Genomic DNA, 18,017 nt, shown 5'->3' on the forward strand with positions numbered 1-18,017 from the left:
CTTGGTGGACTGGCCCGTCTCATGCTTGTGCCTGAAAGAAGAGCTGTCCGAAACTCACCAATAACAGCGCTCTCTTCTCTTCCCTCCGTGGCTATGTTCAGGTGCAGACCCACCTCGAAAACCCCACCAAGTACCACATACAGCAAGCCCAAAGGCAGCAGGTAAAGCAGTACCTTTCTACCACTTTAGCAAATAAACATGCCAACCAAGTCCTGAGCTTGCCATGTCCAAACCAGCCTGGCGATCATGTCATGCCACCAGTGCCCGGGAGCAGCGCACCCAACAGCCCCATGGCTATGCTTACACTTAACTCCAACTGTGAAAAAGAGGTAATTCATGTCTCCTCCCCTCTCCTTTTTCTTACACTGAATGACTGTCTGTTGGATCTCCCTCCCGCACTTGACCGTGGACTCCAGTCTGTCCGCGTGGCCACCTTCGCTGGCCGTTGTCCCCGATTCCCCATTCTAGCTGTCACCCTCCAGCCTCTTCTCCCTGTCACCATCCCCGGGTTATTGGGTTATGGCTCCTGGCAGGGGACCTGGCCCCCTCAGAGCAGAACCCAGACGCGAGGACACTTTTTCTTCCACCCCGTTTCTGCTTCGTTAGCTGAGTGTTCTCTTCCATTCCTTTCCGTTTACAGAGCAGTGAAAATGCAAGGAGAGAAGGAAAGGTGGAAAAGGGAGAGTAAAAATAGAAAAGGTGTTGGACAGGCGGTTTAGAATTTCCGCTTGCTGTGAACGTCTGGGATGTTATTTTTATTGCTCCCTGAGTTGGAAAGGAAAAAAAAAAGCACAGAGTGTGCATGGCTGGATTGGAAGAATATAGCACATGAAAATCTAACAGAAAAGCAAAGATTTCCTTGCTGGGTGAATTCGGTTTCCTAATAAAATTGCCACTGCTGGTGAAATCTGCTTTTTGTAAAGGCTGGGTTGGAGACAAGACTCAAATGTACCTCAAGCTAATTATTGCATCAAAATTTGAAGTATACCTAACAGGAGGGTTGTGATTTAATATGTTATTTCCAAATATGAGATGATGAGCTTCATTTTAGTGGAGTTTGTCCTCTGAAATGTTCATGTGATTCAGAGGTGACTCTTCTGAAGTTTGGTTGATTTTAATTTCTAGAGGGACTAAGTCTTTTCCCTTTTGCCCAAACCAACCATCTTATTCTTCTCTGTCCATGTTTGTCATCTGTCAAGCTGATTTGCTGGAAGAAGTTCTTCCTTCATTATTTTGTTTCTCGGTCAGATTACACTTTATCAGAAAGCTTAGTTCATCTTGTTGCCGCGCCATCAGCCTCGTGTGAATATGTCATTGAAAAGTCGTTTGCAAATCCAGATCATAGGCTGATTTTGCTTGTGTTTTTGCAGGGATTTTATAAGTTTGAAGAACAAAACAGGGCGGAGAGCGAATGCCCAAGTATGAACACGCATTTACGAGCGTCGTGCATGCAGGTACTGAATGACTCAGCAGCCCAAAGATGTAACGCTCTGTAATGAGGATCTATATTTGTGGCTAATCACACTTTCCTGATGACTTAAGCGTTTTTTTTTTCCCCCATTGATTTTTTTTTTTTAATTGAGGAAGCTATGAACAGAACTATTTTCTTCATAATGTCTCATGATTAAAAAATTACTAGGGAAATGATACTTGAAATGCATTTTTCCCTGAGTTGCTGTAAGTCATTAAACAGTGCTTAAAATACATAAATTTTAATAAAATAGGATGTAAACTGCTGTACTTCATTTAGATACCATCATCAAAATACGTTGTACAAATTTATAGGTTAGCGACTTTGACAGGATATTTGTAAAACCAAGATGTGTGTGTGTGTGAGATCTATATATTGTTTTATAAAATGGAATCTCATGGAAAATATATTTTGAGATTTTATTCATTTAATGATAAATCATGGATATTTTCCCAAATAATGAAAAGTTCTTCTGTGACATCCTACTTAATGGCTATATAAATCATGCTATACCCATTTATTAATATATTTATGTATTTTTAATGTGTATATACATATATGAGAAAGAAGAATAATAAACAAAAAATTCTTATTTTTTTTTGCTTTTCTCTACTGCCTTTTATCAACATGTATGACTCTTTTCATAAGAGAAAAAATTCTCTCATACCAAGCCCACTAAGTTCATTTCCCTAAAAATAAAATAAAAAATTTACGAAGAAAGGTTGCTCATAAGCCTTCTGGCCCATTTTCCAGTTTACCAACTCATTTAGAAAATCATCTCTTAAAAACAAGCAAACGAAACAGATACAACTGGTGTACCTGGAAAGGAAACAGTGTGGTGACAGTTATTCAAAACTGACCTCCAATTATTCTCAGGGGTCACTTAATGCCACTCATTTTTTGAATGTTTACTATATTCTTGGCACTGTGAGCACTTTATATGGTTTGTCCTGAAATCTCCCAAGAATCCAATAAGGCCATGAGTATTATTACCCCCATTTTACAGATTGGGACACTGAGCCTCTTAAAGGTGAAGGGTGTTACCCCAATCCAGAAAGTGGGAGAACCAGGATTCCGACAAGCCCCATGATGTTGGAGCCTGTCTTCTTTAATTAGAAAATGGCAAAAAGACACAAAGGAGCATCCGTCTGAGTTCTGAGATTTCATTGTGTACTCGTGAAGCACGATTAAGACCCAAGCGTGTGTGCACACGCACACCAAGTAGCTCAAATATATAAGGTGTTTGCGAAGAAATGTTTTCACAGACTTGTCTTTGCAACTGCTGCAATGCACATGTAATCACTGTTGTTTATTATCATAACTAATGTTTTGGTACTACAGGAATAAAATTGATCTAGAGGGAATGTCAGCTCCACGACTGTAATGATAACCTCGTCCTGGTGTACTCCTCTGGGAGTGCCAAGCACGCTGGCAGCTGTACGAGGAGAAACTTATTTTACAAGTCCTTGTAAGATGAGTGCAGGGATACCCAGTGGCCTGGGAGCCACAGTGCCCCACACACCCCTGTGGGAGCAAAGGGCTGAATTGCCATCTGTGGTTTTTTATTCCAAGGAGGGTGTGGGAAAGGTACAGGGCATAGTCTTTAGAGGAGAAAAGGAAAAGGCAGCTGTCATTCAAGATGAAATTTCCTGGTTCATCTTTCTTGTTTAAGGCAGGCAATTTTGCATAAAAGTTCAGAGCATGGTTCAAACTGTGGCTCTAACCCTTCTCTGAAGTGTGACTTCGGGCAAGTTGCTTCTCATATATCTCACCTGGAAAATTGCTATAATAATAGCACCTACCCTGATAGGGTTATTGTCAGGATAAATCACCTAGCCCATAAAAAGTCCTGCGCCCAGTGTCTGGCACCTAGTAATCACTCACTAAGTGCTGGTTGCATATGTCATCCTCATCACCCATTAGTGTTAATGGTCTTCAATAATATTCTTATTTGGGGAGGAAGAGGACAGTTACCTCTTAGAATCTAACTAAAGAATGTTATTGCTTTGGGTCAGGAAAGACCATGGATTTCTTTTTGGGTTGCTTTGCACAGTTTTTGCTTATATCTCTCTGTTCTCCATTGCCTTTTTCCTTCAGATGGATGATGTAATCGATGACATCATTAGCCTAGAATCAAGTTATAATGAAGAAATCCTGGGCCTGATGGATCCCGCCTTGCAAATGGCAAATACGGTATCGGTGATCTTTTTTTCTAAAAGAAAATCTTGTGACATTATTTCCAGTGTTTTCTTCCTTCTCCTGAATTTTCAGTTTATCTTTGCAAGTGATTCATTGAGAAATGTACTGATGATGAGGCAGAGAAGTATCTCAGGATCACAAATAAATGACTTAGACATCAGAAATTAAGAATTTCTCATGAGTTTATCAGTAACCCCATGATGAAGCTCTGCATTCCCTGGACTCCAAGTCCACTTTCAGTAGCACGTTAGATCTTCCAGTTGCCTTTGACATCTGATGCCCAACTTAGGACACTGCTGCCAAGGGAAATACTCTGAACTGTGTTACTTACAGTGGTTTTCTAGTTGGCCTGAAAAGTTAATGCACTTTTTAAAGGAGATCCCTTATTAGTCACAGGTGATAGAGTGACATTCAAGTTACCCTTCTTCAACAGCAAATTTATTCCAATTTTAGTTAATTAATCAGGGGTCATATTTGCTCTTCTCTGTTACTTATTTCTCTCTGCAGTTTGGAGCCTTGCTTGTAGAGTTCATTTTCTTTCACTCCTTCCATTTTTGTCTTATTTGGTCCTTGCAGGAATTCCTTGGGTCATTGCCCTCCGTTTTAGGGTTAGGAAAAGTTAGCTTGTGTTGCGCTAGATTACACATCTCGGATGTGTCAGGGCCAGGACTCCTCAGTACATCTTTGAAGGCCTAGTCCCATCCTTTTCTGTTTTCTATACGAGCAATGCCATGAGACTATCATATTCTTTAGTAATTAGTTTTTAAAAGACTAACTTCCATGATGGTAAGGGGGTAAAAGGGAGTTGTTATTAATGGGTATAGAGATTCAGATTTGCAAGATGAAAAAGTTCTGGAGATGTGTTGCCCAACAATGTGAACATACTTAACACAATTGAACTGTACACGTATTGGATTGGCCAAAAAGTTTGTTCGGGTTTTCCCGGAAAACCCACACGAACATTTTGGCCAACCCAATAAAAATAGTTAAGATGGGAAATTTTCGGTCATATGTTTTTTACCCCACATATACACAAAAAAGTTTTAAAGACTAAATTCCAATAGTAAATTTCCTTGGGAAGGGAATGTGGTAGCTCTTACTTCTTTATACTAAAATCCCTAGAAAACCAATTTTTTATAGTTAAGTTTTCTTATCTATCTTGATCCAGTCCTTTAAGTCACTTACTTGAAGTCTTGAGGGTTAAGGATGACTCCCTTCGAAACCTCTAATCTTCTTCTGGGATCCTTAGTTTTGTCAATTTACTGTCCATTTAAACTCACCCCCTCATTTTGAAAGAGCTAAATATTCTTTCTGACAAATGTTTCCGTGCCAAACTCTTCCCAACTTCTTTGAGCCCTTGGTTGGCTTCTGTGGAACCCTCTTGCTTCCAACTTTTGTGCATCCCGTGAGGCAGACTGCACTTGTCTCAAAAGAACTTTGCTGATGAGGGTGGTCGTTTTTCCAGTGGCATCAAGTGGATACCTGAGCACACTCAGGAGGACTGTAGAATTGGCATGATTTTTAAAAATTATTCCTTTTTAAATTTTTCCCCAAAGGTGAGGACCTTGGGTGTCACCTGATCCAACCTAGTACTCAATGCGTTAACTTCCTCTTGCGTATCCTTTGTATTCCCCACCAAAATATCAGGCATTTGGCTTCTTAAAAGCCTCCAGTGAAAAATATGCACGCACTTACAAGTGAAGCAGTAAAGCACAATGGTTGAGAGTTGAAGATTTATGATCAGACCTGGATTCAAATCCTGAGTCTGCCATTTACTGTCTGACCTGGCACATTACTTTGCTTCTTAAAGTCCTCCATTTCCCCATCTGTAAAATGGGACTGATCACTGTTTCTACCTCACATGGTCATCTCATAAAGTATGTACAGCATTTAGCGTTGGAAACATAGCTTGTACTCAACAATATCTAAATTATTAAATGTAATTTATTATAGTTTCAAATAATTTTGATAGCATTTTTTCTGGGTGTTATTCACTCAACACCTGTAATGTGTGAAGCTCTACGTTAGAATAATATCATACTCGATAATGGAAATATTTCTCATAGTGAGTCTCTCTGTGAATTCCAGATGTGGGTCCCAGTTTGCCTCATGGAGAACTCGTCCTTGTGACAACCCTTCTGGAGATGTGACCTTTAGGCTGATAACCCACGTCTCCTCGGTCAGTCTGCATTAGAGTAGACATCCTAGTCTTTCATTATCCGGTTGCTCCTGAACTCCTTTTAAGATTGATTTAGCATTTATTAAAGACCTCATATGTGAGCAGTGCTGGGTAAGGTGCTGTGGATGCAAATGACTCAGGTCTCCTTCCTGGTCTCATTGGGCTAGAAAAGGAGACCACTTCAGACCTTGAATGGAGAAGGATAATTCAGAAGCAGAGAGGCCATCTCAGGGGAGTTCCCAGATAGGAAAGAACCCCCAGGTAGAATTTAATTAATTCCCAGTCAGGAGAGGAGTAACCTGCAGCCACGCTCAGGAGTCACTGACTTTGTCCCAGCATCCATTTCTCTTCTGTGTTCCCCCGCGTCAGAGCTTTCCCACAACAAACTATTTTAGCATTTTACTACGGGCAGAAAGACTGTAACATAGAGGTTTGGAACACAGACTCTGAGCCAGACATCTGAGTTCAATACATACTCTGGAGTGAGTTATTTGTCTTCCCTGCCTCACTTTCCTTGTCTGGAAAATGGGGACAGCAGTAGCATCGAAAACAATAGAAACCATGTGAAAATTATAAGAGTTAATCTACAAAAAAATATTTAGGACAGTCTTGCCTGACATGCTCTCACTGAATGTTAGTTACTAGCTCTTATTCATCATAAATTTGGGTTTTAATTGTCAAAATTAAATAACAAAGCCACTACAACTTACTAATGTTTTAATTTTTTTTTCCCCACAGGGAAGTTTAAACTGAATGTCCTTTACATTGGGCATTTTTCCTTTTATTTGATTCTTTGAAATGGTCTATTTCAAGTAAACTACTTTAAAAAATAAAGTGGAAGGAACACTTAGAGAGGAAACTATCCTAAGGGAATTGGAGTCTAGAAATAACTATTCTGAGAGCACAAGGGCCCTCTTGTACCATCACAAACAAAGAATAAAAGTCCCAGTTTACTTGTGCTAACAGTGCTCAATTGATATTCAGAGAAGGGGACCATCCAGAGAGAAAAATAATAACATTTTACAATTATCATTTACTTGGAAAAATATTCATTTTGGTAGAGCAGAGCACTGAAGAACTTGATTCAGACCAAGTTTAGGGCACATACCCACGTGTGTCTACCTTCTCTTTATTTGTCCTAATTAGGTTGCGGCTTTCATCTGTCCATTGTGTAGCTTGTGCACTGGAAGTGAAATCTTGTCCATCAAGTTAATGTGCTAGATAAAAACTCAGCAAAGACACAATATATCCATGTTAACAGAAGATGCCTCTTCCTCTTCCTTAGCTCCAAAGGTGTTATTTTGACCTAATTTTGATGTTAACCGTGTTTATGAGGAGATTTTTCTAATTCAGACGGGGAACCACGGAATCATTTCTTAAATTTGCATGGCTAGGAGACTCATTTCTAATTAGAAAGCCATATTATTTTAATCAGCCTTCCTCTGAGTAGCTTCAACAAGTAACAGTCATTAATACAAAGAGCATAAGCCATCATTTAGAGCAGAGTCTTTCAAACCTTGGTACTATTGACATTTGAGATGGATAATTCTTCGTTATGGAGACTGTCCTGTCCATTGTAGGATGTTTAGCAGAATCCCTGGCTTCTACCCACTGGATGTCATTCGCACCTTGCCATCCCACTATGACAACCAAAAGTGTCTCTAGACGTTGACGAATGTCCCCTGGGGAAAGGGGCAAAATCATCCCCAATGAAGAAGATTTAGGGTAGTGAGTGGTCACTTTAGCTCTGCAGATCCCCTTATTTCTGTGCTTAGATCTGCATTGCGGTCCAATAAATTGGTGCAGTGCTCAACGGGATGCTTGGCAATTAATATGGCAGACAGTTTTGTTGATCAAAGTGAAAATTAGCTTGACTGTCCAAAAACTGTAGACTGGGTATACGGTACTTTCCGGAAAACTATAGTCCTACACATAGCAGTTTGTCAGTCACTTAAGAAGCAGGTACTCTGTTTCACCTACTTTTTTTTTTTGTGGTACGCGGATCTCTCACTGTTGTGGCCTCTCCCGTTGCGGAGCACAGGCTCCGGACGCGCAGGCTCAGCCACCATGGCTCATGGTCCCAGCCGCTCCGCGGCATGTGGGATCTTCCCGGACCGGGGCACGAACCCGTGTCCCCTGCATCGGCAGGCGGACTCTCAACCACTGTGCCACCAGGGAAGCCCTGTTTCACCTACTTTTATCTCGTTTACATTTTACAAAACCCTGTGAGATGGGTGATATGATTGCCACTTTTCAAAGAGGGACGTCTCACCTCAGAGAGGTTAATATCATATAGCAGGTCAATGACAGGCAGGTTCTAACCCGGGTCTCTGACTCCTAAGCCCAGGCGGTAAATGACTGTACTGTGAATTTCTAAATTTGAGTATCCACACTTGGTTAGTGAGCACCTGGGTTTTTATTTGCTCAGGTTTAGTTGGAGATTAATTGAAAAGTGCAGTTTCTAATTGGTTATCATCAGCAGGTTGATCCTGCCCCCCAAATACTACAATTAACATGCAATGTGAACCTCCTATCAAAAATCTCCACTCAGACACAGCGAGACTTTCCTTTTTGTAGAGTCAGCAAGATAAGCTACACAAAGTGCCTTTCTACTTCTGTGCCTGGCTCAGAGTAGGCGCCCACAAAATTAAATTTTCCCCAGCAAAATATTCCAGCAGACTCTCCGCTGCCCACTCCTAACCAGCAAGTATTGGAAAAGCAGCCGAAGCAGGAAGTCTTTTAGAGAACTCTCCAGAGGGTTATCAGCTGCTTTTTCAACTGGAAGTAATGAGGTTTGACCTCGGTGGAGTGCCCGATAAGGCATCTTGTTATAGAGATTTTAATTCATCTCTCTTTTTGGTCAGCACTGCTGTCAGTCCAGGCAATCTTCTCTGCAGTTTTTAACCCCTTCCCAATCCATTCCCTTCTGGGTTTCCCCCACTTCCACCCCACTTTTCCATCCATCTCTCTCCCCCTCTTGGGTTTGTGTCTCTCTCTTCCTGTTTCCATCCTGCCCCTTGTGTCTTTGTCTCTGTCTTCTTCCTAGTTTTTGAGTTTTTCACCCTCTTTTTCTGTGAGACTGCATTTATTAAATATATGTACATATAACATCTTCCTTTACATTGTGGTTAGAAAATATATTCTTGTCCTGGAGAAGCTTATAATAGAAGATATCTGTTCAATATAGATCCAGTGATGACTTAGAGGGTTTTTTTTTAAAAAGCTAGTTGCATTTATCACTTGCCTATTGTTTATCTCTAACAAATTATCATAATAACACAATTACATGCTTTGCATACAATTTGCATATGAAGCATAATACATATGATCTATATTTCTCGAGCTGTGGAAACAATTGTTTTTAGCTTGTGGCATTGAATCTGAAGTCACATTCTTGGTTTATTAATACCTGGTACTTCTTCCCAAATCTAAAATTCCAGGATGGGAGGATAAAGCTTTGGAATCTAGAAGGGCTACCAGATGTCATACCAGCTTTGTAAGTTTTGACTCTCTGACTGTACAGTGCTGTATTGAGACATATGAGCACCTTTCACTTTGCTGTATTAAGTTGGACAAGAATAAAACTGAACACACACAGGGCAAGGCTGACCCTGAGAAGGTGACCTATTTCGTATAAAACCACTAAGTGAAATGACAGCTAATAATCAAAGTCACTTTTTTTTTTATCAGTTCCTTAGCTAGAGGCCCTTGAAATGTGGTTCAAGGGCATTTTACATTATCACAATGCATTGTTCATATGCATATGTATAGTAAGATATGTGTAATCCATTTTATGTACAGGATTTAGATGCTGTCTTCACAAAGGAGCAAAAGACTGAGTGGAGAAGAGAGATGTGCCCTGCTGATCTGTCTGTGCTACCTGCCCCCAACCCCAATTATATCAGAGCAAATGTCATATTAACGTGTTGGAAAATACCTTATTCTGTGCACAGCCCACCCCCATCTCTCTAGCTAGGAGTTTAGTTCATAGAGTATTTATTTAGAAGCCATGATAGGAATACAATGGCTGATGGCTACCCATGAGGGGAAACACATTTGATTCTATATTTCATGGTGTAATTTCATCTGTATGTTAGTGGTTATTTGAAAGAGTGAAATGTGTTGTATTGTGGTACAGCCTTTACCAGGTACCTCTTGATTACTAAACAGTTTAATCATACTTAAATGTTATCTAAATTTACTTTTCTCAGATTCGGAGTGTATAATCAAGTAAGGGAAGGGCTGAATGACATAAAATCTCACCTGGTAATAATAGTTACAGAAATTATTTAAGTTAAGCTGGAAATGGGAAGTGTCTGCCGTGGAAATAGTGAAGCCACCTATTTCCCAACAATTAATATTTAGAACTTTATTTCAGGGAGTGGCAAGAGGAAATGTCTTGGATCTCTTTCATCTACAAAAACGGGTGCATCAAACTCATGACAGGGAACTAGTTACAGGAAAATGCATATGTTGCAAAGGGAACTCATTGTTGGGAAAAAAACAGGTTCATTACTTGAAAATATTCAATTCAGAACAAGAGACAAACACTCATAAGATAGTTTAGGAAAGCTAAATATTTCTTTCATTCTTTTTTTTGTTTTTTCAAATGTAAAGTTTTGTTCTTTTATGAAAGCCAGTGGGCTCCCTCTTGTGGCTTTGTGAAAGATTTCAGTTTCAAGGAAAATAGCTTTTTAGCAGTAAGGAAACCATTTCTTTTCAAATAAGAAAACACTGTTAATTGCTTTCCCTTATAAAGAGAGAGAAAGAAATAAGGGAGAGAGGAAGAGAAGGAAGGAAAAAAGTTGACTTTGATGAAAAACGTGATTTGGTAACAAAGCCATGCCACATATAACCCTACCTATAATAATAGACAATATTTACTGAGTGTCTTCTATAAGCTACTACATGTGCTAAATAATGAGTTCGCACGTTATCCTTTGTCTCCATGCTCAAAATAAACCTATAAGCTGGGTAGCAGAGTGATTTTATGGGCGTGAGATTCTGCCTCCTTTCCTGTCACTAAGGGGAACCCCCTAAGGAGACCATATATCTGTGAATGAATGAAAAGGTAAACATCTCATCTTTTCCTATGTTAAAAAATATCTTTTTACATCACATCATTTCTTTTAAATAAAGTCTGGAATAGGATATGGGTTTTAGCTGAATAACTTAGGAATCGTTCAACAATTCATTTCCGTTACTCTTTTTCTCTCTCTAGTTACCTGTCTCTGGAAACTTGATTGACCTTTATGGGAATCAAGGCCTACCCCCACCGGGCCTCACCATCAGCAACTCCTGCCCAGCCAACCTTCCCAACATAAAAAGGGAGCTCTCAGGTAAATACCCAGCAAAATCTCTTACTAGAGATTTTCTGTTAATTTTCTGGTAAGCAAAGTTATCCAAATAGTGACCTCCAGAAGTATTTCCAACTCGCAGACATACTTTTTTAGGTCTATGCAGTTGTTAAAACATTGAGCCATATTTTAAGATAGAGGATGTATCTTTGAAAATCTTTGTTTCCAGTATTTCTTGAGATACTGGGAATCAGGCTGCTGTAAGTCCATGACACCCATTATTGTGTCTATGGCTGCTGTCCCCTTTGGGGTGAGGGCAGCAGGCAACACTCTCAGTTACGAGATGTCTCTCCCCATCTGGTGTTTTCCTTAGTTGCTCGGCCCCTAGAAACCTTTGAGTTTGAGAACCCTGGTCTGAATTTTCCTTTGACACACATTCAAGCCCACAGTTGGGATAGGGTAAGAATATATTTCTTACATCTTCAGATGCCTCCTGTTATTTTTGCTGTATCATGTGCAAAAGAGTTATTACACGGAGTGAAAAAATAAATCATCACATGGAGCAATGGGTATCATTTGTTCTTGAGGCAAGTGTGAAATTACCTATTTCTCCATTTTTGTTTAACACTTTAGGGAAGGCCTTTGGCCATTAAAACATGATGAAACTGTATTAGAACTGGTATTCCAACATGCTGGGTTTTGTGGCCTTCACCTCATCCCCCTTTTTGTTATTTGATCCTTGCATCCTACAGGATTGGGTGAATAGACTGAGACTATGGAATATAGATTTGGTGCAGAAAATTCCTCTTCTGTTCAAGGGTGTCTTGAAAAAAAAAAAAAACTTCAGAAAATCATGGCAGGAGAAAGAATTTTTTTAAAAAAATCATTGATTTGGTTTAAAAAAAGATGATTAATTAATACATAAAAACCATCAAAAGCCAACAAACAAGTAGATACTGTACAGGAAGGAAAAGTACAATGAAGTCTTAGAAAAGATAGCTAAATGAAATCTGTATTAAATAATGGTAAAATATGGTTAGAGTGACATGTGTAAAGTTCCTGAGTGCAAAGTGGAGTTTTGAATTATGTATATGATTGTTTCTTCAAAAAGAAAAGAAAATAACAGAAGCTGGGGGTAGGAGGAGGAAATGGGTGAAAGGGATATACATTTATTAAATTTTTTTAAAAGGCAGATATAACAGACAATATACTTCTAGAGTCACTGGTATCTTAGAAAATGACCAGTACAGACTGGACAAGGGTAAAATGGCAAGAAAAGGAGAAAAGGGACAGGAAATGAGGTTCAGACCACTGATAGTTTGGGAGGTAGCCTAATGTAGACAAAACAGAATAGGCTTGGGAGTCAGCAAATCTGACCTAAGAGGAAAAAACATTATCTTTATGAAGTCCAGTTTTCCCACCTGAATTAGGGTCCAGTCAGGAAGCAGAAACCACACAGGGATTGGAACAGGGAAGCTTTAAAATAATTATCAGTCAAGTACAGGCAAGCAGCTACTAAGAGAGGAAAAAACTAAAGAATACCCTAAGGCTGCAGGGGAGTGCCCAAACTTGGAAGAGAACCCTCCTCCCCAAGGCCAAGAGGCCAGCCTCAGTGGGAAGGATGTGGTTGCCGCCACTAGATGGCAAAGGCGTTCACTGGTTGCCTTGACCAGAGTTGGTCCACAGTTGGTGGATTGAGGGTGACAGGCAGAGAACCACAGGGTGGGGTGGGCAAAAAGAAAACAATAAAAAAGTTAAGATACTGAAGTAGAGGGTGTGTGAATAAAAGCTGCCTGTCATGCTTCTATGTGAGAGGTAAAAAAAAAGGAAATGATTTGGATTGATCTTCCTAACTGAAATAATTCAGCTTCTGAATTATTTATCTATCTATCTATATAAATACATATAATAATAGCCATATAATAAATATATGCTATAAGTAATGCTGAAAAGATTTCTGTTTTGAAATAAAGTTCTGAAATGATAGTGTGACATTTTGGATATCACTTCTGAAAAGGAAATAACAGAGGTTCCTGAATCCCGGGATTAGTGAAATAACATTTTTTTCCTTGTTTTATTTTGCTCTCTGTAAGGCGGAAAGTAATCCCTTATCACAGAGATCTCACCAGAGTTGCTATGCAAATAGACTTTTCCAAATGGAGTTGCTACTAAATGCCTCTGTACCCTATGCCTATTTTTGTTTTTATAAACTCAGACTAGTAAGTAGTTGCCCCTAAGAGTCATTGAATCATTTCATTCTAGCAGGTTCTGACAAAACCTGGCTCCAAGTTCTTAAATAATGAGTTCATTTCCATTAATCAGTTAGAGATCCAATTTGGAAGCCTCTCGGCTTAGTTTTCATACCTTCGTAACAGATCAAAGAAAGACTGAAAAGATCTATTGCCTGAAAAGAAAATTTGACTCCTGATAATACACTATGAACAGCAAATTCCCATAGTTTCTAGTTATTTATTTTTTTCTTATTTGTACCTGTATGTTTACAGCCTGTCAGACATCTTTGTTACTGGTCTTTTGCCATTCTTTAGAAGCTGAGTTTTTGCATTTATTTGATATATGTTGCTTTTGGAAAAAAATGCAAGCCTTTTAAAAGTCAAAAATTTTAAAACCCTATTTTTATTCAAGTCATATAAGTGTCCATTGCTTTAGAAAATAGGTGTTTTGTAGTTTACACTGTGGTGTGCCTTGAACAATTCTAATTTCTAATGACTTCATTCACATGCACAGCGCATATTTTTCCCACAGAGTCTGAAGCAAGAGCATTGGCCAAAGAGAGACAAAAAAAGGACAATCACAACTTGAGTAAGTTGGTTTTATGTTCATTATATTGGAGTCCATGTTTCCCGTTATATCAAAAAATGTCCAGACATTTTGGAGGAAAATTGGTTTCACCTGTTAAAGGTACCTTTTATGGAAGAAAATTGTTTTCTGGAGAGACCAAAGTATATAATTTTCCCTGTATTTTAATCTCAGATCAAGTTGAATCACACACACACACACACACACACACACGCACGCACGCACACACACACGTTTCCAGTATCTTGAGGAGTTTGTTGTTTTGTTTTTTGGGGTTTTTTTTTTTTTGGTAAGAGGGAGTCTTGATCCCCACCTACCCAAATATAAGTTGCTCACACTGGAACTTATTAAAAAAAGGAGATTATGGGATCACCTTCTCCAGTGAGATTTAAAAGAAAAAAATTAAACATCTGGAGGGGAGACATTGGGTGACATGAGGAAGCCTCCTAAATTTCTGACTTTACCTGTGACTTAAAAAAGAGGTTTTCTAACATTTAAAATTATTTTTTTTTACATGCTTAATTTACTCTTGGTCACATGTTTAAGCTTTTTCCTATGAAAAGTTAAGATTTTTTGTTTCATAAACAAGTGAAAGAGGCTGAAAATAAAAAAGGGATTGGGCTTGGAAGTAGAAAATAGTTTGTGTGTGTATGAATTTCTCATCTCTTGCCCCCATCCTCTTTTTCTTAAACTGATTTTTAAGGATATAAGTTATGTATAAATACTTTGTCCTTATAAAAATGATAGAATAAGGCCAGAGTTCTCTGATTCCTAAAAATAATCATTGTTGGGTTTTTTTCAATTTGCTGTTTGTCTTTCCAACCTCTTTCCAAGTATTTAAGAACATACACCCTTACACTTGCATGCAGAGGTTATAATAGAATGGTTTTGTGTATGATTTAACACAAACAGTATCGCATTGTCTGTATCTGTTACTGCTTGCTTCTTTAGTCACCAGTATGTCCTGAAGACCTTCTGCTGTTACTCATCTAGATCTATCTACTTTTAAAAAGCTGTTGCGTAGTATTCCCCAGTGTAACTTGTGATATTTCATAATCCTCGTACTGCTAAGTGTTCATGTTGTTTCTAGTTTCTCCCTATTATAAACAGTGCCACAGTGAACATTTGCAGACATGCCTCTCTGTGTACAGGGGAGTTTGTTTCTCCAGATTAAATGCTAAGAAATGGAATCACTAGGTCCTTGGGGGAAGGAGGTTGTGTGTGCATTTCTTCTTTTAATAGATCCTGCCCTTCCCAGTTCCTGTTTCACTTAGAAGAAGCTTTCCTCATCTTTTAACCAAGAGATTTCAACTAATATTTCTAAGGTCTCCTCTGGCTTCAAAGTAATTTTACTGTAAGATATTTCTTCTTTTAAAATACCTTAGAAATGAGATAATGATAATTTCTCCTAACTGAAATGTGGAAACTAAGTTGGATGTTGTGAAAAACATAATCCACCTTTACTTAGTCACCTAAACTCTCAAGTTCAGGGTTGTCCGTAAAGTGTAAATATGATCAACTCTGAGGGCTATAAAACAACCTTAAGATCTCATTGAACTGTTGGAAATTAATACTCAAGTTTCACTTGCCCATTGGCATAGCTTTTCCTCTTCTAGGAATTTACCTTGTAAGAGTCCTTGCCAAAATGGGCAAAAGAATACAGTCATTTATTCACTCATAGCTACTTTTTGAGCCCCATTATGTACAAGGCACTTTTCTACAGAAGTGAACCAGATAGACAGGTCTCCCACCTTGAGGAGCTTACATTAGAGTCAGGGGCAGACAGAATAGAGGAGCGGTCAGATACACGCGGGTCGTTTTACAGCTTCGGATAAGTACTGTGATAGGAGTAAAAAGTACACGCGAGCATTGGCAAAAATAGTCATTATACCTTTGAAAAAGAGGGAGAAATTGGAAATAGTCTAAATATTCATCAGTAGAGGATTTGTACATAAATCATGGTACATCCTTATGAGGGACACTCAGTGCCTCTTAAGAAGAATGGGGTTGATCTGTTTTACTTGTTTACAATGTATTACGGAGTGAAGAGAGCAAACTGCAGAATAATATGTATAGGGTCCAGTTATGTAAAAAAGAAAACACTGTATGGGTGTGTGTGTGTGTGTGTGTGTGTGTGTAAGAAGATCTAGGAGTCAGCCTTATCATTGACAGTTTCCTCAGGCAAAAAATGTTGGGTGGTGTAAAGAGTTTGCTTTTACTTTTTTCTGTATACATATTTGCATGTTTTGCAAATTTTTGCAAGCTCATATCACTTTTATAATTGGGGAGGGTAGGCACTGAATTAAAAATAAAATGCAGTACATACAAATGTTGACGATGAAAGGTGTCAACAATATGCTGCTGAGTGAGAAAAGATAGATGCAGAATGGTTTTTAGTGTAATTCTGCTTTAACAATGTCATTCTTTATTCAATACATAGTTGTTGGGGGCCTACTGTGTGCTAGGCTCATATAGGTACTCGGAATGCCTCAATGAATAAACATACAAATAAATAAACAAACAAAAGTATGCAGATATTAGTTGGTATAGAGCTCTATAAATGAATGGAAGAAAGAAGTATGTAGATGTTAGGTGGCAGAAAGTTCTTTGAGGAGACATAGTGCAGACAAGGAGGTCAGGATGGGAAGTGGTGGTTCACTCCTAAATAGGTAGTCAGGGAAGGCTCATGGGTAAATTTGAGTCACCTCACCTGAGGGAGGTGAGGGCAGAGCCATTCACGTATCTGCGGGAAGAGTGTTCCAGGCAGGTGGAACAGCAGTAGAAGGTCCTAAAGTGGGGAGTGTGTCTGGCTTGGTTGAGGAAGAGCAAGGCCCATAAGGCTGAGGGTGGAGAGAGCACAGGGGAGTCACCGTAGAAAGTGTGGTCACAGTGGGAGATGAGTAGAAATGAGGTCAGAGAGGTGGGAGCCCCCAGATCCTTGGAGGACGCCTTGAGGACTGGGTTTTTGTCTCGGTGAGAGGGGAAGCGATAGGAGGGTTTTCAGCAAGAGATTGACAGGCTCTGACTTATGTTTTAACAGCTTCTGTGTTGTAGTTAGACTAACGGGGGTAGGTAGTGATGGGCATGGGTGAAGCAGAGATACCACTCAGGAGGATTGCAATAATCCAGGCAAGAGATGGTGGTGACTTCTATTCAGGTAGCAGTGAAGGTTTGAAGTGGACAGGTTCTGGCAATATTTCAAAGGTAGAGTGAGCAGATTTTGTTGATGGATCAAGTGTGGGATGTATTGATAAAAGAAATAGAGGTACAGAATTGATGCCAAGGTTCTGGCCTAAGCAACTGGAAGGATGGAGTTACAGTAAGTGAGCTGAGAAAGCCCGTGGGTGGAGCTTTTTTTTTTTTTTTTTGCGGTACGCAGGCCTCTTACTGTTGTGGCCTCTCCCGTTGCGGAGCACAGGCTCCGGACGCGCAGGCTCAGCGGCCGTGGCTCACGGGCCCAGCAGCTCCGCGGCATGTGGGATCTTCCCGGACCGGGGCACGAACCCGTGTCCCCTGCATCGGCAGGCAGACTCTCAACCACTGCGCCACCAGGGAAGCCCGGTGGAGCTATTTGAGTGGGAAAGACCAGGAGAGGAGCTCAAGTTTGGAATGCTGGGGCTGCCTGTTGGACCTCCATATGGAGACATCTAGTAGTCAGACTTACGAGTCTGGAGTTCCAGGGAGATGACTGGGCTGCAAATACAAGTATGGGAGTGATCAGTGTATATGTGGTATTTAAAAGCATGAGACTAAATGGGGTCACCCAGAAGTGAATGTAGACCGAGTAGAGTCCTAAGAACTGTGTCCTAGGCGCACATCTAGGCCACGTGTGTGTTTATTCTTAGAACATAAAAATAATCACAAAGGATATATAACAGATTTTGCAGTGGTGGTATCTGGATCATCGGGGATTTTTATTTCATTTCATGTGTTTCAGTGTTGTTTGTTTTTTTTATGATTATTATATGCTTGGAAAAAGTAAGAAAACATGGCATACTTCAGAGTTTGGGGGAAGTTAAGCTAGAAGATCAGAGGTCCAAAAATTTCTTCTTCA

General features: G+C 39.6%; 1 protein-coding gene across 9 annotated transcripts in view; it reads left to right on the forward strand.

The window, feature by feature from the left end:
- Window positions 1-18,017, forward strand: part of MITF (melanocyte inducing transcription factor) — a 224,225-nt gene that overhangs the window by 192,100 nt on the left and 14,108 nt on the right. For 5 of the 9 annotated variants that reach the window (XM_060022885.1, XM_060022886.1, XM_060022891.1 and 2 more), the window contains 5 exons: window positions 102-329; window positions 1,371-1,454; window positions 3,569-3,664; window positions 11,071-11,188; window positions 13,892-13,966. In XM_060022885.1, the coding sequence (XP_059878868.1) occupies window positions 102-329; window positions 1,371-1,454; window positions 3,569-3,664; window positions 11,071-11,188; window positions 13,892-13,966 (601 nt within the window). The remainder of the gene's footprint in view (window positions 1-101; window positions 330-1,370; window positions 1,455-3,568; window positions 3,665-11,070; window positions 11,189-13,891; window positions 13,967-18,017) is intronic. The other 4 variants (XM_060022887.1, XM_060022889.1, XM_060022892.1 and 1 more) reach the window with 1 other exon arrangement.

Source organism: Delphinus delphis, chromosome 10, assembly GCF_949987515.2.
Source record: "Delphinus delphis chromosome 10, mDelDel1.2, whole genome shotgun sequence".
NCBI lineage: Eukaryota > Metazoa > Chordata > Mammalia > Artiodactyla > Delphinidae > Delphinus > Delphinus delphis.